This window comes from Osmerus mordax, chromosome 15 (assembly GCF_038355195.1).
Source record: "Osmerus mordax isolate fOsmMor3 chromosome 15, fOsmMor3.pri, whole genome shotgun sequence".
Taxonomy (NCBI): domain Eukaryota; kingdom Metazoa; phylum Chordata; class Actinopteri; order Osmeriformes; family Osmeridae; genus Osmerus; species Osmerus mordax.
The window spans coordinates 14,745,493-14,770,894 of record NC_090064.1 but is presented as its reverse complement, the minus strand read 5'-3'; the positions used below and the strand labels follow the sequence as shown (position 1 = coordinate 14,770,894).

Genomic DNA, 25,402 nt, shown 5'->3' with positions numbered 1-25,402 from the left:
ACTAATACAGTTGTATATTAAAACAAATTAGGTGAATAGTATTAAACACATTGTTTGTTGACTGGATCTTACATGACGCAGGGAGAAGTAATTAAGATTAAAGAGATGGTATAATTCAATGAGGAACAAACAAGTTAATCTCTTTTTTCACAGACTTTTAATGTTGAACTGATCTGACTAAACAATGTAGAAATGACAGAGGCATCCTAGAACTCTAGGGTGTTGTTATATACGTATTTGACAATTACAGGGTAAAAGCAGTAATAACAAAATATTTACCCATTGATGTTTTGTTTACACAGAAACTGGTACCGTACTTGGAACAAAACTGTCATCCAATTGCCTGAAGTGCCAGTGCAATATAACATAAGATTGTTACCACTTTTAAAAATTGTTATGACCACCAGGTAAAGCACTAGTTCATGTACCGTAGGAGGAGCATGTGAGACAACATGCGCGTGTCTGGGTCAGGTGACGTAGCTCTGAATCCAGGAGGTAAACTTGCTGACCCGGGCGTAGACGCCTGGCAGGTTGGGTCTTCCACACCCAGCGCCCCAACTCACCACGCCCATTAAGAACCAGCGGCCACCGGGGTCCCTGCAGGACAGAGGGCCCCCCGAGTCCCCCTGGAGGCGGAACAACACACAACGTAAATAACACATTTACATTTAGTCATTTAGCCGACACTCTTATCCAGAGCGACTTGCAGTAAGCACAGGAACATTCCCGAGGCAAGTAGGGTGAAGTGCCTTGCCCAAGGACAAAACATCATTTTTCACTGCTGGGAATCGAACCAGCAACCTTCTGATTACTATCCCGATTCCCTAACCGCTCAGCCACCTGACTCCCAAATTTATGCTAACTGAATATCTACGTTTGGGACATCTAGGCCTAGTGGTTGGGGCTTTCCTTGACGTAGCACTTTGTTTACCTTTGTCATGAAGATTTTTAAATAAAGGCGAAAATATACTCTGTTAACATTACAGGCTTATTGAATTGAAGTGCCGATGCTGGGTATCAATGTCCTCTGAGGTGAAGTCCACACTACTGAGGCACCATGGCTGCGTGCTCACCCGACAGGCATCCTGCTCCCCGGAGGGAACCCCAGCACACAGCATGCGGGGAGAGACTGGGCCGTAGCTCCTCTTACAGTCTCCCTGGCTCAGCACAGACACCTCCGCTTTCTGCAACACCGACGGCAGCACCTTGTCTGAGGAGAGACGAGAAAGGATTTGAACTTGGAGTGGAAAGAGGAAAGACAGTCTTTCAGAAATTCTTTCAAATCAAGATTTTAGTGGAATAAAAAAATTATAAAAAAGACATTCAGATATAAATAGTATCTGAATGTCTTTTTTAGTTTTTAGTTTTTTTTAGCAATACAATTTGTATTTACATTTACATTTAGTCATTTAGCAGACGCTCTTATCCAGAGCGACTTACAGTAAGTACAGGGACATTCCCCCAAGGCAAGTAGGGTGAAGTGCCTTGCCCAAGGACACAACGTCAGTTGGCATGACCGGGAATCGAACTGGCAACCTTCGGATTACTAGCCCGATTCCATAACCGCTCAGCCACCTGACTCCAGTATTTCTCATCTTCCGTGTCTCTCACCGTCCTCAGAGCGGTGGCCCCAACCGGTCACCCAGCAGCGGTGGGCCTTGGTGAGGGTCTGGGAGGGGGCGGGCAGGCAGACCGGCTGAACCAGGGGGATGAGGGAGGGCGGCCAGGGCTTCTTAAGTTGCACGAGGGAGATGTCGTAGTCAAACGTGGCGGCGTTGTAGTACTCATGCACGACGATGCGCCGGATCTCTGCTACGTGTCTTGCACTGCCCTGCGTCAACATGCCTATGTACACGCTCCACTGGCGCAGTTGGGACAGCCTGGCAGGGTCAGAGGTCAAAGCTCAGGGACCACACACACCCATATATGTGAGGGAGGTCACACTGTCAAGATGAAGATTTTTTTTTTTTTTTTTTTTTGGGGGGTCAACACCTTGTAGTTGAATGTCAAGATCTGTCAAGTGCTACATTTCTGGTAAGCTAACCTGTCTTTGCCGAAGCAGTGGGCAGCTGAGATGAGCCAATCGGACGACAGGATTGAGGCACCGCAGTACAGGTGACCAGCGAAGTGAAGGCTGACCTGCCATGGCCACTCCCCTTCCACAGCATTGACTCCGCCCACCACCCTCTCCTGGCCAGAGGCCGAGACCATTCTCTTCACAGGTGAAGGGAATCCACAGTCTAAGGTGCACAAACATCACGTTTGTATTACAACACAGTTTAAGTGTATGTCCAATTATTGTCCTCTATCTGTATAAATATGAATAGCCTGTATACAGTGTGTGTGTATATATCTGAGCATGTGAATGTGTGTGTGGGTTATACTTATCTGTGTGCATGTGCACTAGTAGTGCTGAGTCACAACTTTGAAAGACAGGTCAGCTCTAAACTTATTAAAATTGTGTGTGGAGGGGTGGCATATCAGACCATGATCAAAGCCTGGCCTTTCCCCACAGCCCTCAGACCTTGTCATAATAACAGCAACTACAGAGGGCCATTACTGAAGGGTCAAACCAGCCACACAGGTCAGTGAGTCCCAGCCAGGTCGGACTGGAACGACAGCATACTAATCAAACCCGTGCACGCACATACACACATGGGGGAACTTTAGTTTCCCAGAAAACAGATCACAGCTGAAGTAAGCAAACTCTTAACTATGGCAGAACACTTTGGAATAGTTTAATAGAGGTCAATAAAAAGCTGCATGTGGTGAAATATCGACAAGGACCCACCACAGTTGTTCTCGTCGCTGTGGTCCAGACAGTCAGTGAGTCCGTCACACCTGGCGTTCTTCTTCAGGATGCAAGAACCACTGGCACACCTGTAGCGGATCTCAGAGCAGCTGGTCTCTGTGACACACCAGAGAAAAAACACACACACACACACACACACACAGACGCACACGTCTTGTTATGTACAGAAAGGCAACCACACACACACACACACGTGGAATAGGAGGAATGGATTTAGTTGAATTGTACCCAGAGTGCAGTTGGTTTCATCCCTGCCATCTATGCAGTCTGTCTCCCCGTTGCACACATAGAGAGGGTGCACAGGGCTGGTGCCCACACAGTTCTTTAAAGGACTGGCTGAAAGGCAAACCATCGTATAAGCATCAGTCCTCCAAACATTTCATTTGAAAAAACAAAACCAAAACATAAAACCCAGATTCAGTCACAGAAGTGCTGATGGAGAATGACTCATCACTGGTACTCCAGGTCATTGAAACCCTCCTATACGGTTACGCACAGCAGAAAACCTCGTCGCTCTCATCCTGGCAGTCGTCCAAGCCGTCGCAGCGCCGGCTCTTCTCCACACACAGCCCTGTGGAGCACAGGAAGGACCTCTCCGGGCAGGCTGGCAGCAGGGTGAGGAGGGGAGCCGGAGGGTGGACAGAGGGTGGAGAGAGTAACACAGAGGAGGATTGAGAGGAACGAGAGTAAAAAACCAACAAAAAAAAAACACAGTAATGAGGTTGGAGGAAATGTTAGCGAGTGGAGCCTCACGCTGGCTGATGTTGTAGCTGCTGTACTGGGCCTGGAAGGGCTGGGCGGAGGTGCGCGAGCTGCAGAGGAACTCCACCTCCGACACGGGGTCGGCGATGCGGAACACTGTCGAGTGGCCGACGTAGCTGCCACAGAAACTAAGGGACAACGTCAGATGACATCACGCATAGGCCAGCTAGCTGATATCTCCTTTTAAGGTAGACAGGTATGCACCGAATACCGCTTGGATGAGGACACATACACATGTGCACCGACACTCCACAGACACACACACACACACACAGACACACCAACTCACAGGTTCTCGTTGACCTTCCACCAGCCATGCTCACAGGCTTTCAGGTCCTTCTGGTTCAGTTCGTAGTTCTCAAATTGCAAAGCCACGCCCAGAGCCCTGTTTGGAGTCTAACAACGAAAGTCAAGGTCAAAAGTATAGAAATCACAGAACAATCCAGGATTTTGAAACACTCCCACGTGAACACCCTAACTAACAGCTTTGAAGATTTGTACGTATGTGTGTGTGTGTGTGTGTGTGTGTGTGTGTGTGAGCGTCCTCCTGTATGTCTGTGTGGTTGAGTAGCCAGGAGAGCTGTGTAAGGCTTGAGGAATGCGTGCATGTGCTACCTGAAACCTCCAGACGCAGGAGGACTGTGGGGGGAGCAGGCTGGGGTAGAAGGGGCTAAAGATGGGACCCGTGGAGCCAGGCTCCAGATCTGTCTCAATGTGAGACACACACTCTGAAAGGGCCACGAAACACCATGAGAAACACGGTGAACCACATACAGACCTACTCACATTACCTATTAACACACACACACACACACACAGGGAATATAAATGAAGTCATTTCCTCTGTAGGTTTGATACCGTGTCGTACCTTCTCCAGCGATGGCTTCGAAGTATCCTCTGAAGTTCTTGTTTCCTGCGGTCATCCTGAAGGACAGCAGCATGACGTTGGAGGTGGACACCAGGGAGATGGGGGTAGACAGCTTCTCACACAGCCTAGTGACACACAGACAGGGCTGTATTCGTCGTCAGGTGGCTGAGCGGTTAGGGAATCAGGCTAGTAATCCGAAGGTTGCCAGTTTGATTCCCGGTCATGCAAAATGATGTTGTGTCCTTGGGCAAGGCACTTCACCCTACTTGCCTCGGGGAGAATGTCCCTGTACTTACTGTAAGTCGCTCTGGATAAGAGCGTCTGCTAAATGACTAAATGTAAATGTATTCAGAAGCAGCAGTGATTACAGATGATGGACAGTGAATGGACTCGTACAGAACACTGCACAGTTTAAACGAGCAGCCTAACAACCGCATAGTCCATTAAACCAAAGAGGCTTCCCTCAGACAGAAAGGCCTAACTGTCTCGAGTTGGGATACTCTACATACTGTACGCACTCACCTGTGAACAGTACACTCAGTCCCCTGTCCTACACACACACACACACACACACACCTGTGGAGAGTGCGCCCCCTCATGGGCAGCAGAGCATCGTACACGGTGAGGGAGTCACTCTCGCAGTCGCTGGGCTCGATGAGGAGGAAGGTGATGTTGAGCCGGATGAGCGAGCTGGGGGCAGAGGTCAGCTTCACGTGGCAGCTCAGACCCCCCCAGGACGAGTACACGTTCAGGGGCACCCTCTGACCCCCCAGGTTGGCATACAGCTTGTCCACGCACTGGGAGCCTGGACGGGGGAGATGGGGACCGTCTGAGATCTACACGTACGCTGCTACCCCCAGGGACAGGATCACATTCGAATCTGTCGCTCATTATTCTTTGACAAATATAAGCGTTATTTTTATTCCAAAAATTTGACATGTTAAGTTGTGGATGTGCAGCAGTCACGAGGGCAATCTACCTGCTGCAGTTGATGAATAATCTGAACGCAGAGCGGCTGACGGGGAGAAAGTCGTGAATTAGTCGGATGAGGTCGAATGATAACACAAAAACGTGGTTGTCATGACCACACACGTGCACGCGTCCTCACGCACCGTTGACAAGGATGGAGTCGATATCCACCGGTAGGCTCATCAGGTAGCCTACGGACGACCTGTTCTGCATGCTGGTGTGTACAGAGTCCCTGAGGATGGCTCCCACACACTCCTCACATACCGCGGGGGTCTTCAGACGGGGAACCACGAACACCATCCAGAAATACACCAGGACGCCCCCCTTGTTGTTGTTACTGGGGAGAGGGGAACACATTTGGTGCCGGCAAACTAGGCGACAGCACGTTGTAATCTGCCACGGCTCACTGTTTTGTCGATACATCGTAGGGAGTCAGGTGGCTGAGCGGTTAAAGAATCGGGCTAGTAATCAGAAGGTCGCTGGTTCGATTCCCGGCCGTGCCAAATGACGTTGTGTCCTTGGGCAAGGCACTTCACCCTACTTGCCTCTGGGGAATGTCCCTGTAATTACTGTAAGTCGCTCTGAATAAGAGCGTCTGCTAAATGACTAAATGTAAATGGAAATCATGGTTTCATCAGTGGATGTTGGTTGTACCTGAGGTCTGATATGAGAGCCTGTCGGTAGAGTCTGGACACTGAGGATGTCCTGTACACACTGCTCACCTGGTGGACATCACAGCACATCAGCACAGGCCAGGAGGATTTAAGGGTCTACACATTCTCAAACTATAGTAATCGTTGTTTTTTATCATTGATCTCCAAGTGTTTAGTTCCTCCAGGTTGAGCATGAGCAGTGGTCAGGTGTGTGTGTGTGTGTTTGTGTGCAAGCAGTATGACCTAATGCTTCACATACCACATGCTGTATCTTGCTGGCCATTGATACAAACTCATGGGATTCCGCGTGCCGGTATTCTGGTATAAATTCCACGTTGGCAACCCGAAACATTCCAGCAAAATACACACTGCTGTTACTCTCCCTGCGAACTAGGGTCACAACAAAACAACAATGTTACATTTTAGTTTATGATTTTGAAGAAGGATTATTTGAAGAAGACGGCACCCAGTTAAACAGACATCCTAATAAGATGAAAGGGTTTGGTCTAACAGGAAAGTGTGTGTGTGTGCGTGTACGTACATATGAAGACCCAGAGCAGCGACCACATGATGATCATCACCACAAACACCACCACGGTGATGATGATAGCCAGGTACTGGAGGTTCCAGGTGTGCCACAGCTGCCTGGGTTTCCGAGGCTTCCTGGCTGTCCTGGGCCTCCGTCTGCGCTGGTTGTACCTCTTACAGATACTCTGCAGAGTGTGGTCCACCGTGGCCAGTTCCACCGACACATCCGCAACCTGGAGCGTCAAGGACAGAATGAAGAAATGGATGAATGGATGACATTGACAACTCAGGCCACAGAGTGAAACAGCCTCTAATTTTATACATGTTTGAGCTCCAAGCTATTTAAATGTGAGAAACAGATTTTATGATGAATTTATGGTCATTTTAAATAGACTAACTGAACTGTCCTGCAAGCAGCATGGACAAATGTGTCCACATACTTAATACATACAGACAAGATAAGTTTCTGTTCACTTATATTTGAAGTGGGAGAAGGTGTAGCAAGGTTTATGTTACAGGTACAAGGTCAAAATGCAAACTATCCTTGGCTCCAACTGGATTGCATAAAGACTTGGGTGGCAAAATGGATATCAGATGCAGACTAGAGACCCTTAGGTTATAGCCTACCCATAGGATGTCGGTTGGAAAAGGAATAGGCATTTACAAGTAATCGCAATTAGGTCAAGGGAATGGAAACTATATTGGGTTTAATCGATATAGAGTGGGAGACGTTATCTTTAAAGAGATGTCGATCATATAGTCACTGGTCAGTTCAGCTTCGTAGCTGCCAGCGTTCGCTTGCTTATTGAGTTTCCCTGTCCGTAAATTATTCAGTCGCGTCCTTATCTCATCCTAAATGGAATAGATGTTCTATTCGAAAAACCGAACATTAATACGTTTTAGTGATTTAAATACATTACTATTTTCTTGTCTTAGAAAACAAAGTAAATTCTGGTACAATAATAAATAAATAAAATAACGCAAAGCTGGCGTAGTTTACTTACAAAGCACTAGGATACTACTGCACCAGTTGCGTGTTCATTTTCGTTGACCCACATAATCAGACTTTGGAAAGTACACATTACTTAAAAATCTATACTTTTAAGAATGTCACCATTCCGGGGTATATTGACCGTACTCACACTAGCCGTGTCCGACTGAGATGCATCGCTGTTTGTCAGCTCGGTGTCCTCGCGCTCTGTCCCCATGACAGACACAGGGACACCACCGGAGTTACTTATATCATCTAATCCTCCGATTCAGATTGACGCCTGCTGTTTTCATTGTCTTTGAATTGTAGAAACTAACGGAAGTTAATATGGAAAATGCGAAGAGACAGGCGTGTGCAGCGTTGAAACGGTCCTGGACGCCTTACTTCCAGGGTTCAGGTACCAGGTGTGTGTGCGTAACTAGATCCATCCGCACAGGCGAGCGTAGTTGTAGCTTAGGGTACTAGTTAGAACGCAACAGAGCCATTGAAAACAAACTTTTTTCTATGAGAAAATGTTTTCTTCTGAGACTCTGGAACGCACGAGTCATGATGTTTTAGAAATCCACATCCCAAAAATTCAAATCAAAAGAATTGGAGCCGAAAAATTGAGGATTTTTTTTTTTGGGGTCTCTTTAAAATTATAATAAAGAATAATATGTATGAGAGACAATATAGATACCCAACTAATTATTATAAAGGAAACCATTTGTATTTGGTATTTTTGTACAACAGTATTTATTTACAGTGTTAACAGGGTTAGTGTGTAAGAGCACGAAGAGGAGACTGTCCTGTGACTGTACTTAGCGCAGACATTCAAACCGTCACAACAAGTAAGACTTTATAAATAAAGTCTTACTTACTTACTTACAACATGCTCAAACTCAAAAAGGGGCCAGCCTTAGAGAAATAACTAAAACCATGGTCATAAGGACTAAAAATTAAAAAGGTGAATGTATTCCGTTGGCGTTATCAAGAAAAAATAAAATAAAAATGGCATCAGCTGGAAATAAAAGGAGGAAGGAATCTTGAGACTAAGCAGCATCTTCATCAAACCAGCTAAATGGTCTGAATTTTAACACTTTTGGGTGTGTCACTCCCAAATAACAGGCACAACACACTGACAGACACGAAGAGATTACAAGCACATGTGTAGGCACACATAGACACAGCATTTAAAAACGAAACTTTCACATTCCTGAAATATATATGGATCTGGGATGATTGCAGGTGTGGTCAGAACATTCAGGGCCTCATTGGAGAGGCACAGGGAACTGTAGGCGGTACATTTCCAGTTGACCTGTTGCCTGTGTGAGATTTCTAGAAGCCACGAGATCAAAACAATGTTCTTTTGAGCAGGTTCCTCATCAAGCTACTCCCCTCTGTATAACAGATGGATGTGGTTGGATCTCAGTCAGAATCAGGAAGAAAGTTTTGCAGGATCTTTATTTCTTGAAAAAGGCGTTGCGGGTGAAGGTGTACCACATGTGTGATGGCTTCCGCTTGGGCTCAGCCAATGTGAACACCTGTTGTTGAGGCACACTGGTTGGCACGGTAACATGTCGTTGATGGAGCGGGTGCAGGGATTGTTGGTGGGGCGGGATGGAACCAGAGTGGCCAATTGCTAGAAAATATAAATTAACATAAAACATGAGGAAAGATTATTATTTTTTAAATCTCCAAAGACAAATGGACAGTATCTGAAACAAATCGGGTGCACTGTAAAGCTTTTTCTACTAACACTGGTTAAACTTACTCTTCATTTTCCCTTTTTTGGATTTTCTCGCATTGAAGATCGCCTGTTTCCTCTGCGCTTCGCTAATCTTCATACCTGTCAAGACAAAAGAGAATCGCAATTCAGCTCTGCCCAATTACCCCTCGTATCACCTGCTTCTCCCAACCACACCCCCTTCCCCCTCCTCACCCCCCCTCCCTAAACCTCCTTTCCTCTCTCACCCATCTCCTGGTCCTCCTTGACCCTGTGTCTCTCCCTGGCGAAGGCCTGCAGCCACCTCTGCTTGTCCTGGGTCTTCCTGCAGCACAGCACGCCCAGGCTCTCCAGGGTGGCAGCGTGGCGGAGGCGCAGGGCGTTCCGCAGGTTCAGGCCCAGGTCCGGGTCTTTGCCGTCGGGCAGCTCCACCACCTCCGTCTGGTCCATGTCCAGCCGGCCGCGGTAGTGCAGCAGGTCGCGCCTCAGCACGTCCTTCTTGCAGAACACCAGCTGGTGGTCGAACAGGAAGAAGCTGCGCTGCTGCGTCTTGCCCTGCCGCACCGCGCGGGTCAGCTCCCCGGAGTGGATCAGCTCCGAGCTGCGCTCCAGGATGTCAGCTCCCTGTCAGGCAGCAAACAACACCACACGCTCAGTTCCTCCACAGCTCAGGCCCTATCCATCCTTCCTAATCCTTGTCCAAATCCTCAATTTACTACACGGCCGTTGTATTTTGGTTCATAAAGTGCTTAGCATGGTGTTGTACACCAAGTGGTTATAAAATCCCAAAACCTAATTCTGTTCCTGTGGCCAGCATAGCCGGGTTATGTACAAGTTTAAAGGGTTCTAATGACCTCCCAGTGAAGGATGGCCACCTGCCAGTGAGCGAGGGCGTCCACGCTCTCCAGCCTCCTCTTGCTCTCGTTGATTAGGCTCGCCACGTTCTTCATCGCCTCGTACGCGTCGCTCACTCCGCTGTGGTCGCTGGGAGCAGAAACGTCACCAAGCACACACACGAAAGACATGTTTTATTTTACGCTTCATTGTTCAAGTAGGAAAAATACGAAAGGAAAGAGATGTTCGTAGGTTTTAAGCATGAATGTATGCCTACGACCGCCCCTCCGACGGGCTCGCCCGGGCCTACCTGTGGTCTTTGGGGGTGTATTTGAGCAGCTCTCCAAGCTGCAGGGGGTACTTGCAGATCTTCTGGACGGGAGTGAGAAGGAAGCCAGCGATGGAAATGTCGATCATCTGCTGGAGGAGACGGCACGCCTCGAAGAAGTGCTTGTAGCGGCCCAGTTTCATGAGGCGGTGCAGCTCTCCGGATGCAGCAGGGTGGGTGTTACAGTACTCAGAGTAGATGGAGAAACCTTCTCCCTGAGAGGCAGAGGGAGGCAGTGTGCGTTAGAGATTTCATTTCATGGGTGGCTGGGTGTAAGGGGGAGATGTTTGTCCAGGCAGGCACCCTACACTGGGAATGTTCCAGCTTGGTTAACGTCTGCGGTCAGTGGTGCGTGCAGTACCTGGAGGAGGAAACAGGCTCCTATCTCGCTCAGATGGGGCTCCTCCTTGTTGTATTTCTTCTCCAGGTCTTTGAGGAACTGCCTCTGGAACTTGTAAATATCCTCGATGTTGCTGAAGATGGTCTTCAGCTGCGGCTCGGTGAACATACTCGGGCGTTTCCGACACTGGCGAATGTAACCCTACAAACGCATACCGGGACCCAGATACATGAGTATCGGCAATGTGACAATGATGCCAGGAGAGGGCGCCAACATTTACATTTAGTCATTTAGCAAACGCTCTTATCCAGAGCGACTTACAGTAAGTACAGGGACATTCCCCCAAGGCAAGTAGGGTGAAGTGCCTTGCCCAAGGACACAACGTCATTTGGCATGGCTGGGAATCGAACTGGCAACCTTCAGATTACTAGCCCGACTCCCTCACCACTCAGCCATCTGACTCCCATTTACTCCCATTCCCACATTTTGAGAGAGTGTATCCCCTTAGAGAAAAAACTTAATATATTAAAAGGAGTCAGGTCGCTGAGCGGTGAGGGAGTCGGACTAGTAATCCGAAGGTTGCCAGTTCGATTCCGAGTCATGCCAACTGACGTTGTGTCCTTGGGCAAGGCACTTCACCCTACTTGCCTCGGGGGAATGTCCCTGTACTTACTGTAAGTCGCTCTGGATAAGAGCGTCTGCTAAATGACTAAATGTAAATGTAAAAGGTTAGGATTGAACAGAACTAACTCTAAGTCAGGGTGGTGGGGGTAGCCTCACCTCACAGATGTCTCTGAGGTGTTTGATGTAGATGCGCTCTGTGTTCATAATCTCTTTGATGACGTTGGTCCTCATCTGCTCCCTGTGCTGGGTGCTGTGTGTGTCTCTGGGGGCGGGGTCCAGGTCCACAGCGTTCTCCATACTCTCTCCCCCAGAGTCCTCGTCCTGGTTTACACGCACCTGTCACACGCACACGCACGCGCACGCGCACGCACGCACGCACGCACGCACGCACGCACACACACACACACGCACACACACACACACGCACACACACACACACGCACACACACACACACACACACACGCGCGCAGTCAGCACCCATTAGCCAGAGATTCACAGCCTGTCGAAGCCCAACATTTTATTACCATCCAACACCAAACATTCAGACATATAAATGTCAAAATATGAGCTACACTCAATTTATGAAGTTTACATCCTGTTTTACCGAGTCCTGAACCAAACAGTCAGATCCTGTCCACACACAAAAAGTCACCAACACGGCAATTACACCAGTCACCCACCTGTCAATCAACTGACCTCACCATGGTTACGACAGTCTGTCCTAAATAAGACCCAACTGTCAATCAACATCAGTTGCCCCAGAAACCAGCCTAAACCTTCACCGCTTCATGAACACACACTCTATAGGGGGGCTTGTCTGAAGCTGGGCCAAGCGACAAGACTTTTTGGTGCTGCAGTGTTGGGTAAACATCAATTGGTCATGGGGGATCAGACTGGTCCACTTACCCTGACAAAGCTGGAGGGGAACCAGGCCTCACGGTCTCCTCCCATACCCCACCACCAGTCCTTGTGGGATGCATCCAGCACGCGGATCACATCCCCAGCCTTGAAGGCCAGTTCCTGCTCCTCCATGGTCACATGGTCCCACAGCGCCTCCGCATACACAGCAATGCCCGAGCCAATCCACTGATACACACAAACACACACACAAAATATTTGCGATTACACGCGCGGAAAAGTTCATGTTCTACAAGATTACATCTAGACTGGGGCTCTGAGATCAGGAAAAATCTGAAGCAGATCACACAATCTCACGCCCTGGGCAAATGTCATGTCCAAAACTGGAACTTAATCAGGCACACATGTTTTTAGGGGAAAAAAGTGCAGATGTCCTACTTTTTTTTTTTTTATCTGGGACGAAATTCAGAGAAAAGTGATTCACAACACGCAACCTCCATTACACCCACACACCCCCTGACACATGTACATACCTCATTTAGAGCGGACAGTTCCACCCCAGACTGCAGATAGGGAGTGACGTCTGTGAGCTCGTCGAAGCTCCCGTCTTCTTCGCTCACGCTGTCGTCCTGCACAGCCTCATGACCGCCCTCTGTGAACAGAGACACAGGATGACAACAAGTCAGAGACACGCGTCTCTCACTTAAACCATCAGGCTCACTCTGAGTCTTGTGAGTCTGAGTCTCACACGAAAAAACGGAATAAGTCTACTAAAAACACACACACTTACCCCCCCAAACCCCCTCACCCGACATACTCTTCAAAGCTCCCCGCCTCTCCCACAGACACACAGACACAAACTCATCAAGGTGTTTGTTCCCCCTCTCGTGCTCTAGTCCCTCTCACCCTCACCGCTCAGGACTCTGTGCAGCTTGCGTCTTCCCAGGCGGTCCAGTCCGATGGGGGTGCTCTGGGAGAAGGTGGAGGGGCGGAACCTGGCAGAGACGGCCCTGTAGGGGGGAACCTGGTGGGAGGGGACTGGGGGCCGGGACAGGAGCTGGGTGGGGCGACAGTGTGGGAACGTTTTTACAGTTATACAAAACAAAACTGAGTAATATTGGAGAGTAAGCATAACAAGCCCCACAAGCAATATTTGACCTATTATACTTTAGGGTTATACAGAGTACATTATCCAGAGTGCCTGACACAGATCACACAGCTGAAACTCAGGATGAAAACGTAATCACAGAAGGCTTTCCAGGACGTTATTTCCTTCCCAGACAACAAGACAATGAAAGGGGAGTCTTACCGAGGGGAGCCGGTCCTCTCTCTCCTCGGTACCGGGCGTACAAAACAGGTCGACTCCTCCAATCACAGACATCGGGCGTCTCCTTCCTCTCTGGACATCCCCGTTCATGCTGAATCCCTCCGGGCCCTCCATCTGCATGGCTCCGCCATTGCTTTTGTAGTCCTGTCTGGCTGTTCCATTTGTAGTCCTCTCCTCAGGTTGCAGCTCCGCCTCCTCCTCAGGAATGGAGTACTTCCTGGACACCAACTGGCCGTAGTCAGAGATTGGCCGAGGCCTTGTTCGCCCCGCCCTCCTTCTGGGATTGACAGACGAAGAGGACGGCGTTTCCATGGCTGCGGGCGTCTCCGGGGCGCCAGCTGCCTCGAGGGATGTGGGGGATTGTGGGAAGCCGTTAGCAGGAGGAGAGGCATCGTCCTGAAGGAGGACTTCCCTCCTCTGGAGGTCTCGCATAGTCTTTGGTTAAAAGGAAGACAGAATGTTAGGGGGGATCAGTAAGAGAAAACGGTAAAACTTACAGGAAGCCATATCTTCCTCAGGAAGATAAAAAAGGGCCAGTAGAAAATATCAAATTTTATTAAAGGACAGGTTCTGTTAATCAAAAACAGAGCTGGGCGTTTGTTCGACGTGTCATAAATCCTACTCATGGTTATGCGCCATTTTCTTAGAAACAGATTTGACTTTGAAATCTAGTGTGTGTGTGTTTGATGAAACACAGCACTGATTTCAATGATTACAGTGGAGATTTGTGACCTACAGCTTTGCGACTGACACAAATTGGAGCAACGAGACCTATAACACAAACATTCACTTAACTGTTAACTGTAACTCAATAAACAAATTAATAAACAACTGCTAAATCACTGTCTCAAGTGGTTTTGTTTACTTACATTCGGATCATCTGGGTCTGGGTCTGGTCTGGTCCATATACACTGGAAAGGCACACAGTGGATAAGCACCATTGCAACACACACACACACACTCAAACCAACACAGGCCTTTGACCAAAAAGCCTTGTTCTCCTAAGTCCTCTTTAAATAAACAAGTGTTTCTGCTCCTGGATCTCCATCTCCCGTTCTGCCAGTCTTCCAGCAGGTACACCAGAAACAGCGTCTCTCCTCACCCCTGTCCCTCTCTGACCCCACCACACTGGGTTACTGTCCAGTCTCTACTGCCTTCCTGAGTCTGAGTCTGCTCTCCCAGACCTGCAGGCTGGCTGGCTGGACTTTGGTCAGGTGGACTGCTGCCCAAGAAGGGAGGGACGGAGGGAGGGGGGGTGGCAGGTAAGAGTGGAGGGGGAGGGAGAGGGGGGCAGGTAAGAGTGGAGGGGGAGGGAGGGTTAGATTGGAGGGGGAGGGGGGGCAGGTTAGAGTGGAGGGGGAGGGGGGGCAGGTTAGAGTGGAGGGGGAGGGGGGGCAGGTTAGAGTGGAGGGGGAGGGGGGGCAGGTTAGAGTGGAGGGGGAGGGAGGGCAGGTTAGAGGGGGAGGAAAGGAGGCCAACACTGCTTATGTGTGGCTGACAGCCATCCAGCCATAGCTATGGGAGTTCCATCGCTTGTGCAATGGGACATAACCATAAACAGTGGCTAATGGTTAACTCTACATGCTCCCTCCACATTGCTTCACAGCGGACGTCTCCATGTGACCGTCTCCATGTGACCTGGATGTGGGCGTCAATAAATCACTGACAAGAGGGCGGACGCTGCAGATACACACTGACAAACGAGCGAGAGGGATTGGACCAACCAGATGAGTTGTTGGGCTTGACGGACAGCAAGCGTAACCAATCGCCCGCTGTGTTTATTAGAATGACACAGCAGGCGAGGACTTTGGACCAACGGCACGAGTCATGGGGTTGTGGCTCCAGCAGCTGGAACTGTTCTATTTAATCAGGTCGATATGTTTAGGTAGGGAGTCTCAATGCAAAATCACTTCATAGACCGCTGCTATCTGTGCCACGGTGTTCCATTTCCCGAGCAAGGGTCAATGTCATTGGATTTTATGAGGACAATTCCTTTTTTAATCTTACTACATTCCTTGATAAGAATAAGATGGTTTATTTCCAATGCCCTTGCTGTTACTGTTACCTGCAGTCCTTACCCAGAACTAATCAGAAGTCTCTCTTCAATCCCCGTTTATGTGCCCACTGATGCCAGAGACCTAGTGTTACCTAGTGCGACCACAGCTTCAAGCCTTTAAAGCAGGCATCCACCTAGATAACTACCCACTTCTTCTCTTACCTCATCAGCTTGTGAGGTGCTCTCCTCCTGGTCTCCACAGGGCGGCCCCCGGAGGGCTGGAGGGGCATGGCGCCCCGCTCCCCGCCCGTCTCCCAGGCCCTCCTGAGGGGCGCTCTCCTCCCCCAGGGAGGCTCCCTGGGCCTGGGCACTCGGGGGAGAGGGGGTCACTACGGGCTGATCCAGAGTAGGGAAGTCAGAGGTGAGGTCTGGTCCTCTGCCAGCCTCCGTGGGGACGGGGCTGATGAGGACCTGGTGCAGGAAGGTGGCGTTGTCCTGGGGGTGGGGGTGAGGCAGCGACGCAGGGTGTTCTGGAGGGGGAGGGTGTACGCTGGGCGCGTGGTCGAGGCTGACGGTGGACAGTGGCCGTTTGTCCGGTCGGGTCCTGCCAGGAGACGGCCGGCGCTGGCGGTCGCCGGCGGGCAGGCACGGGGTGCGGCGGGAGTAGTCGTCGTGGAGACGGCTGAGCGGCGACAGGGGGGAGGTGGGGGAGGGGCTGGGGGAGGGGCTGGGTCTGCGGCGGACTGTGAGGTCCGTCACGCTGCCCACCAGTTTCAGCATGTGGCCCTTGGCCCTCAGGGGACTCCTCCAGCGGCCCCTCTGCTCCACAGACGGGCAGCCGGCTGCCCCCTCATCGCCTGGGGGACAGTCGGCCCCGGGGGGCCCTGGGCAGCCTGGCTGGGGCGAGGGAGGGGCGGGCGAGGTAGGGGAGGCGGGCGAGGGAGGGGAGGGGGGCGAGGGAGGGGAGGTGGCCTTGCGTCTCAGCTGGCTCTTGAAGAGGTGCAGGTTGTCAGCGCTCCTGCTCAGTCGGCTCAGAATGTTCCCGTTCGCGTTCCCACCCCCGCCCTCCTCTGAGTGAAGGTTGGCCTCTGATCCCGACCCCAGGGTCGGCTTCTGATTTATCGTGACGCCCCGGTCCAAACTCCCCGGCTGTTTCCCCTGTCCCGTGTCGAGCAGCAGGATGCGCCCTGCTCCGTACGCTCGCCGGATACTCTGGGAGAAACGCGTGTTCCTCTGCAACCCTCCTTCCTCTTCCTCCTCCTCCTCATTCTCTGAGCCATAGGGACTTATTGCGACAAACTGTGAGGCTAGTTGATTGGCTCCATTCTCCTGCCCTGGGTCAAGATTGGTCGAAACGACACCATTGGCCCTGTCCTGATGGGCTTCCGGGGCGGACTGTCCATCCTGATTGGCTGTCCCTCGGTTCTGAATGCCCTGGAGAACTGAGGAGCGGAGCTTCTTGAAGGAGCCCAAGACCCCCGGGCCCAGCAGGCCCGGCCAGGCCTGGGTCCCGCTGCTGCCCTGAAGGGAGGAGGGCATCTCAGGAGCCCCACTCTGCCCAGAGAGGGTGCTCTTCCTCTGGCTCGAGAAGAGCTTCATGATCCTGGAGCTGTAGGGCTTGGCTTCAGGGTGGCCTGTGACAGGGCCGGGCCAAGCGGCACTGTTCAGCACATTCATCCTGCTCAGCCCGTTGATCCTGTGTGGGTCAGGGTTCAGCGGCTGCACATCAGCCCCGCACGCAGGCAGCCGGGACGGGGGTGGGGACTGCTCCACGTGTCCCTGGAGAGGGTAGATGTCACTGAGGGGGCGGACCAGGCTGGGGATGCCTGGGTCAGCTATGGAGGAGGGAAGGCAGGAGAGGGAATCCTCACTGTTAGACAAGGCTCCATCCTTCTGTCCTGCCTGAGAAGAGAAAAAAACTGTCAGGGTACCGGTGGACCCCATTGTCTAGATGGATGATAGTGGAAAGACCACAAGGTGTATTGCTTAAAACAACAGCAGGAGAGTTGATGCTGGAAAACTGAGAAGAAAATACTTTTCTCTGTTCAAGATGGCGACGTACTAGTGGCAGAAGCTCCTGTGATTCTACAAGAAATTTAACTCTGAGGAAAAGCCCTCCTTTCCAGTGCCGTTCAGTATGCGAGAAATCTACGTCATTCTTGCCGTGTCATCATTCTGAAATTCGGAGAACATGCAATCACACACAGCTGCTGAACAGACACAAGGAGTGTGAGAAACGGTGCGGGGGAGATCATTTGTCACAGCGATAATGCTATGCATTCTTCCCTTAACCGGCATGTGAAAAGTGAACGTTCCCAAGAGTGCTTTTCAGAATCACTGTGTTTACGTTGAGTCAGTAGCTGCTCAGTGTCGATTCACTTGTGTGGGGACACTTACAGTGTGTGCTTAAGAGTGTGTCGGAGGGCCTGTGTATCTGTGTGTGTGTGTGTACAGTATTTGTGAGCAACAGAAGGAGACATAGGAAGTATGCAGAGTGTGTGGGAGTGCAGCCTAGGTTTCTCCGAGAGGAGAGAGAGAGATATAAAGAGAGAGAGAGAAAGAGAGAGAAAGGGAAGGGACGAGAGAGAGAAACAGAAAGAGAGAGAGAAACAGAGAGAGAGAGAAACAGAGAGAGAGAAACAGAGAGAGAGAGAAAGAGAAACAGAGAGAGCTATGTGCATGTTTTCCAGGACAGTGTGTTTTCTCTCCTCCCCTGGAGAGTAAGGCCCGGGTTGGTAGGAGAGAGGGCTGTGAGGAAGGAGAACAGCAGTTAATGCAGCACACTCTTTGATGAGAGGCTTTGCGGGCATGACTAAGCAATGAGAATCGCTAATCCATTGAGATTAATGCAACAAATTGGCCGTTTTCCTCCGGAGCCGGGCCGATGGGAGAGGTGAGCGGGAAGGAGAGGGGTGAACAGTCTGGACTCTCCTCCAGCTGAGAACACCGACCTCTCAAAGACTCTCCTTGGATCCTAGAACTGAACCTCAGTCTCTCTCTCTCTCTCTCTCTCTCTCTGACAGAGACAGACAGTCTCTCTCTCACTCTCTCTCTCCCCCCCTCTCTCCCTCATCAGTGAGTCACCCTGGCAAGACCATATCTTTTAATTGAGCAACATCAAAAGGAATCGTACAGTTACTAGTCACTCTCACCTTTCCCCTCCTAGGCAGGCCTCTCGCTTTGCCTCTGAAGGAGTTTGTTGATATACCCCCTTCACCAGATGATCTCAGGCCTGATTCTTCTCTTGGGCTGCTCTTCTTAGCTAAACCAACTCACTCATTCACTCTCACTCCAAATATAAACAGAGAGCAGCCAATGCCAGGCACCAACACTGACTGACACTTGTAAACACAACTCATGTTGAGGCATAGGCTACCAGCTAAGCCTGTTTCCAGACCCAAGTTTTGACGATTTTATATCCAGCCTCTTCTCTTGAATATGCTTGATATTGTGGAATGGGATCAGGGTGAAATCTACTTTAGGCTGACTTCCAATCAGATGAAAAGCTGATATCTAGATACTCACACAGCCTCTATTATGTCTTTTAGTTTTTTTACAAACCCTATCTAATATAATCCCCACCTTATCTGCCTCTGCCATCCACACAGGACCCCTATGCCCACTGACGCCAGCAGTCACAGCCCAGTTACCGTGTGCAACACTTGGCAGGTCCAGATCACACAGGTGAGAGAGGGATCCCGTTTCACTGGAGTGTCACGTAGCCTGGATATTGAATCCAGGAGACCTAGACCCCTCGCATCAAGTCACTCGTTTTCAGATCTGTGTTCTTTGCCCACTCTAAAACAACGGTATTCGAATACATATTTTTGCACTGTTGCAAAACACTCCTTTTCGCTTGTGTGTGGTTTGGGCTTAAGGATAAACAACACTGCACTAAAGATAACCTAAGAGATTCACTTTTACTGTCGAGAACTAAGATAGTCTTCCGACCTCCTTCCTCCACTGTTTACAGAGAGGCCCCGGCTCGGTGTTTCTGAGGCTCAAGTGTTTCTGAGGCTCAAGTGTTTCCGAGGCACGGCGTTTCCAAGGCTCGGCGTTTCCGAGGCTCGGCGTTTTCTCTGGCTCGGTGTTTCTCAGGCTCAGTGTTTCTCAGGCTCAGTGTTTCTCAGGCTCAGTGTTTCTCAGGCTCAGTGTTTCTCAAGCTCAGTGTTTCTCAGGCTCAGTGTTTCTCAGGCTCAGTGTTTCTCAGGCTCAGTGTTTCTCCGGCTGCTTGCTAAGCGGTGGCTCCTCCATGTGGGACCTCTGCTTCTCCAGAGTTCATTAAGCGCTCAGGACGGGCCCCCCCACACGAGTGCCAGCTGGAGCCAGCCTCAGATTAGACTCCCAGAGAGGATGGCTGTTCTCACACACACAACATGTATTAAACTTGAACCAAAACATGAACGTGGGGGGGGGGGGGATTTTCCTCTACCTCCCGCCCTCACACACACACACACACACACACACACGCACACGCACACGCGCACACACGCGCACACGCGCACACACGCGCACACGCGCACACACACGCTTTCCCATAAAATGTACGCAGGAGGGACAAGGAGAAAGGCACTCTCCAGCATCTACTCCATTCCTTTTGGTCTGGAAGTTTTATGCAAAGGACATAAACACACAACCATCAGTAAACTCCTGCCCCCAATTCACCTCCAGGGAGGTACAGCACGCCACAGGCTAGGCTCATGCTAATTACGGCGAGACAGAAATATTACTGGTGTACTACAGGCTTTATTCTGCATTTTTCCCATTTCTTAATAAGTTCAGAAACAGACAAATAACCCTACAGCAGTCCAGCTGGCCTTCCTCACCCAGCTGTAGCCTACTTGTCTGAGGTTGAACCCTGCTTGCTTGCAAGATAGTTAAGCTACAACAACAGTGAAGAAAACTCAACGGGCATGCTGAGCCAAATTATCTAAAAGTCAAGTAAACATCGTGCTTCCATGTTGGAAACATGTTCTGTATGTATGTGAGTTGTTTGTGTGTGTCTCACCTCTCTAAGTTCAGTTTCTCTGAGGAAATACTGAAAGAGACTTGCATGAATTTATTGTCCAGCCAGTGTGTTTCAGAAAAGAGTGTGTGTGTGTGTGTGTGTGTTCCTCTTGTCTCCCAATACTAATCTGATTACGAGAGCTTTGCCAGTCTGCAAAGCACTGGTTTCATCTTTAAGATAATCCCACAGAGTACTATTCAGCAGAATAAACTGAAACTATGATACTCTGAATGATGTAATGAAGTCTAATCTCTGGCGGGGAAAGATGAGACAAATTATAATTGTAATTATGTCATTAATACACTGCCCATTTTTTGGTACCAATATAATCTGCCTCCTATGATATCATATGGTGGTCCAGGCTTTATGTTTCAAGGGATTAAGGAAACTTCTAAGTGTCTTCCTCAGGTTAGGGCTCTAACAGTAGGCTGGCCCTGTGATCTGCCTGATGAAATCTCATATCTTGTACTGACCCACTTCCTCTTTTTTTTGACCAATGAGAGAGTGCAGATATGGAGAACACACCCCCTTTAACGTGGGAAGCCAGGTAGAGCAAAGGATCTGGGAGTGTCAACCACTCACTCTTCCACTAAATAACTCACCTGATCTCCTGTGGTTTGTCATAGAAAATCTAGCACCTAGAAACTTAAAACCACACAGAGCACCAACCTTAGGAGGGGAAACAAACCCCAAACGCCACTTAGACGGTCAAATATTTGTTAAATAAACAAAACAATGTTTTTCAATCATGATTTGCAAATATCTCATGAAATATCAGATCCAACCACAAGCTCCAAGGCATTACAAACGGCCGATATTGTGTGTGTGTGGCAAGCAGGGTATTAGGCTACATATCAACACAGCCCTACAAAATATGAGGTGGAACTCTGGGAATTGTCAGGAGACAGAGTTAAACTAATCAACTTTTGACAAAGTTGTCCGGAAGTTCTTTGAAGCCTATAGGGATAGAAATATCCCTCCCACAACCTCCCTTTTGAGTTGGATTTTACATAAAAGTGAAGGTAGCCCACTATACCTCCAGCTTTAACCCTTCCATGGGTCACCCACAAAAGTTCCATTACAATTCCTAACGTTCAATAGAGCAAGGATAGGCCAATGTGTAGTAGATATGAGTTTTAAAGTGGACTTGAACAAAAGCAACTTGGTTTGGTTGGTCAAAAAAACTGTGCGTTCTGACGACTGAATCATGCAAGTTTAGTTTCACTGCGGTGACAGTCATTCTTTTTTAAACATGATACTTTTTTATGTGTAAAAGGTTGAGGTTTAGATGAGGCTTATATGCTAAAGCGATTATGCAATGTAACCCTGTCAAATAAGCCCGCCAAGTATGTGGAAGTAAATAATGCTTATTTATTTGTTCATTTAATTAACTAGATTTCGCCATAAACCTCTTACTTTGTAGTTGCCCCAGTGCCCACCCTCTTCATCACCTAGTCTAATGAGAAGCACTACGCTGCCTGGCATCTCTAACATCACCATAACAACCGGGGTTATAATGCACCACAATAACCCCCCTCTACAGCCCGTTCAAAACAACGCAAGCTGAAAAGTCAGTTACAACACAAATCACACCGATCAAATAGAAACCGATAATTGATGTAATGTAACGACCGACTCAGTCAACAAACATCAGCCGATTTCAATCTTGAATCACGTGAAAAACAACAGCCTGCGTGCATGTTTATAAACTTTTTCTTACCCTCCTCATAGTCGACGAGGTTGTCCGGTGATGCCGCAGTAGTACCGAGGTATTTTACATCAATAACCGAGCAGCTGTTTTAGTAGGTTAGCCATCGGCAACCTGACCGAAAAGGCTGAGCTGCTTGGAGGTCCAAAGGTCCGTCGAGTCTTACAATATATAGTTACATGGGGAAACATATCGGAAGTGGGCGGCTAGCTAGCTGCTGCTGGACAAACTCTTGCAACATATTGTTTTGAGATAAACGGCTAACTTGCTCCTTGCAAAGTAACGTTGGCTAGCGCAAGCACTAGCAATCTGACTCAAAATTTCGTCCCTTACAGTACTTAACTGAAAATTCGTATATTGAACGATTCCAATAAATAATACCATCCGCTTTGACAATGCAATTGGATGAATAAAATCTTGCCAATTTTCTCAAAGATAGCAGAAATCCGTTGAGTCTCATGAGTAGCACTCCAGTGCTCAATTCTTTCAGACCAACACCAAGGCGACTTGAGAAGCGCTAGCATCATCGGTGCACTTGTTGCAGTGATTGCTTGTAGGCGGAGCCATGGAATAGCAGACTATCTGAAAGGATGGTTTGAGTTTTTGACCGCAACACGACCGTACAGCCGTTAACCAATCAAGACGCATCCAAATGTGACCATGTAGAGTAAACCACGCCTACAGTGGGATGTGGTCCATTGAGAGAGAAAAAATAGCACTGCAATGAAGGATGATGCCGACGACAAGCGTTTCCTGGTACTTTATCCGGATTTGTTTGATAGATTATCTAGACAGGATCTTCCAGTTGTTGAGAAGAATGGAAAAATTGACGTTTTTCCTCATACCTTTGTCATAATCGTATTCCTTCTTCCCTTACTAGGAAGTTCACGTAAACATTTCAACACCTTTAAAAAATATGTTCTGTCTAGCACATTCATCGGGTCTATAAATAGAAAATGAAAGACTGGGAAGCTTGGAAAGAACTACACAGAATTTTGCCCAAAAATGTTTTAATTTAAGTTGTTTTATACCACAATAGAGCTGTAAAACAGGCAACAGTATATCAAATCACAAAACAGATTTTTGTGAAAACAATAAAAAGCTAATAATTACAGACAAAACACAGAATTAGAGTCTATTCAATCGCTTTAGCATTAAATGCCAATAATAAACACTGATTTAAATCACAAAAAATAAATCACAAATGCATCATCACCTACACATGAGCAGACATCCTCAATAACGGTCTGCAAAGTCAACCATCCTATGAATCAACGACCTCCATCAGGCACCAAAGATCAGGAACCCAGAGAAGGTGGTGTCATCATCCTCATCGGCGAACAGCCCGTTGAAGAGCTCACCCCCAGCCACCTGCAGCCACACCTTGTCCCCCACTTCCAGGTGTAGCACGGTGCCCCCAGAAGCCTGGTCTTCGCTGCTCTGGTAGTTGTCCGTGGTGTGGATGACCTTCGCTCCGTTCTTCACCAGCGCCACCTTCACGTTGCGGGAGAACACGGTGATGTGATAGGTGAAGTAATAGGCCCCGGCCTCCACGCAGGTGAACCGGCCTGTCTTGGGGTCGTAGTGATTCTGACGGTTGTAGAGGATTTTGTCAAACCGGATTGGTGAATTGGCCGGTGGGAGTTTGGATTGTTCGGTGAGACCGACGGAAAAGGCGCTTTTGGGGAGAACGAATGTGTCCCCCTTTTCACCCTTCTCCCCAGATTCTCCCCTTGCCCCTCTATCCCCCCGATAGCCTATGCTGCCTTTGTTGCCTGGTGGGCCAAAATCTCCTTTGGGACCAGGTCGTCCTGGAGGCCCTAAGGGCCCCTGGATGCCTCGGTCCCCCTGATCTCCGATTTCCCCCTTCGGGCCCTCCGGCCCTATAGGCCCCACATCTCCCTTGAGCCCGGGGGGTCCTGGTAATCCAAGCTCCCCCTTGGGGCCCTTCAGACCCATAGGCCCCGGGACGCCTTGGGGGCCCATCTTACCGGGAGGCCCCCTTTCTCCATTCTCTCCCCGCCTGCCTTTAGGTCCGACTAGACCTTCTGTACCTGCAAATCACATCAATTCATTTTGTGGTTACCGAGACGATAACTCATCAAAATGACGTGGAACACGGAAGAGTAACTAGAAATACATTTTTACGTCACATGACAGATCACCTTTCAGTGATGTCATTGAGCTGCCTTTTCAAGTGTTCTTACCAATGTCCCCCTTGTCTCCTTTGGTTCCATCCAGTCCCTTTGGTCCACTGGCACCCATTTCACCTTTTAACAAATTCTAAAATTCTAAATAATGTAGCTAAAAAAACATCTACTGAATGCATGCAAGTAGATGACAAGTATGCATAATCAACAAAAACAAAGATACTCAAAACCTCTCTGATCTCACCTCTGTCTCCCTTTTCACCTTTAAACCCATCCCGGCCATCTCGGCCCGGCAAGCCATTGTGGCCAGGATCTCCTGGTATTCCTGGATGTCCACAAGCAAATCCACTCTTCTTGGGTTCTTCATCTGCTGCCACGCTGTGCACCGCCATCAGGAGGAGCAGCAGAGCGACGCAGAGTCGCAGATCCAGCATGGCCCTTCTGAAGCCTTCGCTTCACCACCAAACCGCCTGATACGCGATGCTTATTAAACGCGATGCACCACACGCAGTGTCACACACGACTGTGCTCGCCTCACATCCCAGGTGAGTCTGCACAGACGCACAAACGCAGCTGAATATATGTCCACACAGGGCTGAGTAGAGAGGGAAATACAAAGTCGAACGAAAAGGAGACTAAACACAATTCAGATTCTCATACACTTTACCAGAACCCTATGTGACATCATACTGCTAAGCCAGCTGTCCAATTGGTGTAGCAGGAATCTTGGATTACTTATTCTGTCCTCCTCTGCGGTTCATTGCTTTTTGCCCTTGACTTTGTATATGCTTCTCCATTTTGAGTGAAGGTAATGATCAGCCAAACTTGACCAATGCGATTTCAGAATACAATTGTCCATACTTCATATTCATAGAACCTGTATCCATGCCTCTCCACTTAATAAAGTTGGCATTACTGTATGTTCATTCACATGGATGAT

At 49.1% G+C, this 25,402-nt stretch overlaps 4 protein-coding genes across 4 annotated transcripts in view; all 4 read right to left on the bottom strand.

The window, feature by feature from the left end:
- tagln3b (transgelin 3b) overlaps window positions 1-25,402 on the bottom strand; it is a 34,054-nt gene that overhangs the window by 4,998 nt on the left and 3,654 nt on the right. The window lies entirely within an intron of this gene.
- tmprss7 (transmembrane serine protease 7) lies at window positions 412-6,431 on the bottom strand. Its single transcript, XM_067252057.1, has 16 exons — window positions 6,324-6,431; window positions 6,066-6,133; window positions 5,555-5,748; window positions 5,422-5,457; window positions 5,019-5,247; window positions 4,443-4,567; window positions 4,190-4,302; window positions 3,864-3,970; window positions 3,566-3,702; window positions 3,309-3,416; window positions 3,041-3,148; window positions 2,792-2,908; window positions 2,045-2,240; window positions 1,612-1,880; window positions 1,074-1,210; window positions 412-626 (listed from the first exon to the last, which is right to left on the bottom strand). The coding sequence occupies exons 1-16, from the start codon at window positions 6,414-6,416 to the stop codon at window positions 468-470; spliced, it is 2,196 nt and encodes a 731-aa protein (XP_067108158.1). The 5' UTR covers window positions 6,417-6,431; the 3' UTR covers window positions 412-467.
- On the bottom strand, window positions 8,305-22,683 carry spata13 (spermatogenesis associated 13). Its single transcript, XM_067251772.1, has 14 exons — window positions 22,325-22,683; window positions 15,819-17,498; window positions 14,470-14,511; window positions 13,583-14,035; window positions 13,186-13,330; window positions 12,807-12,925; window positions 12,322-12,501; window positions 11,571-11,750; window positions 10,812-10,991; window positions 10,433-10,665; window positions 10,143-10,272; window positions 9,537-9,912; window positions 9,337-9,411; window positions 8,305-9,204 (listed from the first exon to the last, which is right to left on the bottom strand). The coding sequence occupies exons 1-14, from the start codon at window positions 22,331-22,333 to the stop codon at window positions 9,026-9,028; spliced, it is 3,981 nt and encodes a 1,326-aa protein (XP_067107873.1). The 5' UTR covers window positions 22,334-22,683; the 3' UTR covers window positions 8,305-9,025.
- c1qtnf9 (C1q and TNF related 9) lies at window positions 23,310-25,101 on the bottom strand. Its single transcript, XM_067251908.1, has 3 exons — window positions 24,707-25,101; window positions 24,520-24,582; window positions 23,310-24,366 (listed from the first exon to the last, which is right to left on the bottom strand). The coding sequence occupies exons 1-3, from the start codon at window positions 24,894-24,896 to the stop codon at window positions 23,597-23,599; spliced, it is 1,023 nt and encodes a 340-aa protein (XP_067108009.1). The 5' UTR covers window positions 24,897-25,101; the 3' UTR covers window positions 23,310-23,596.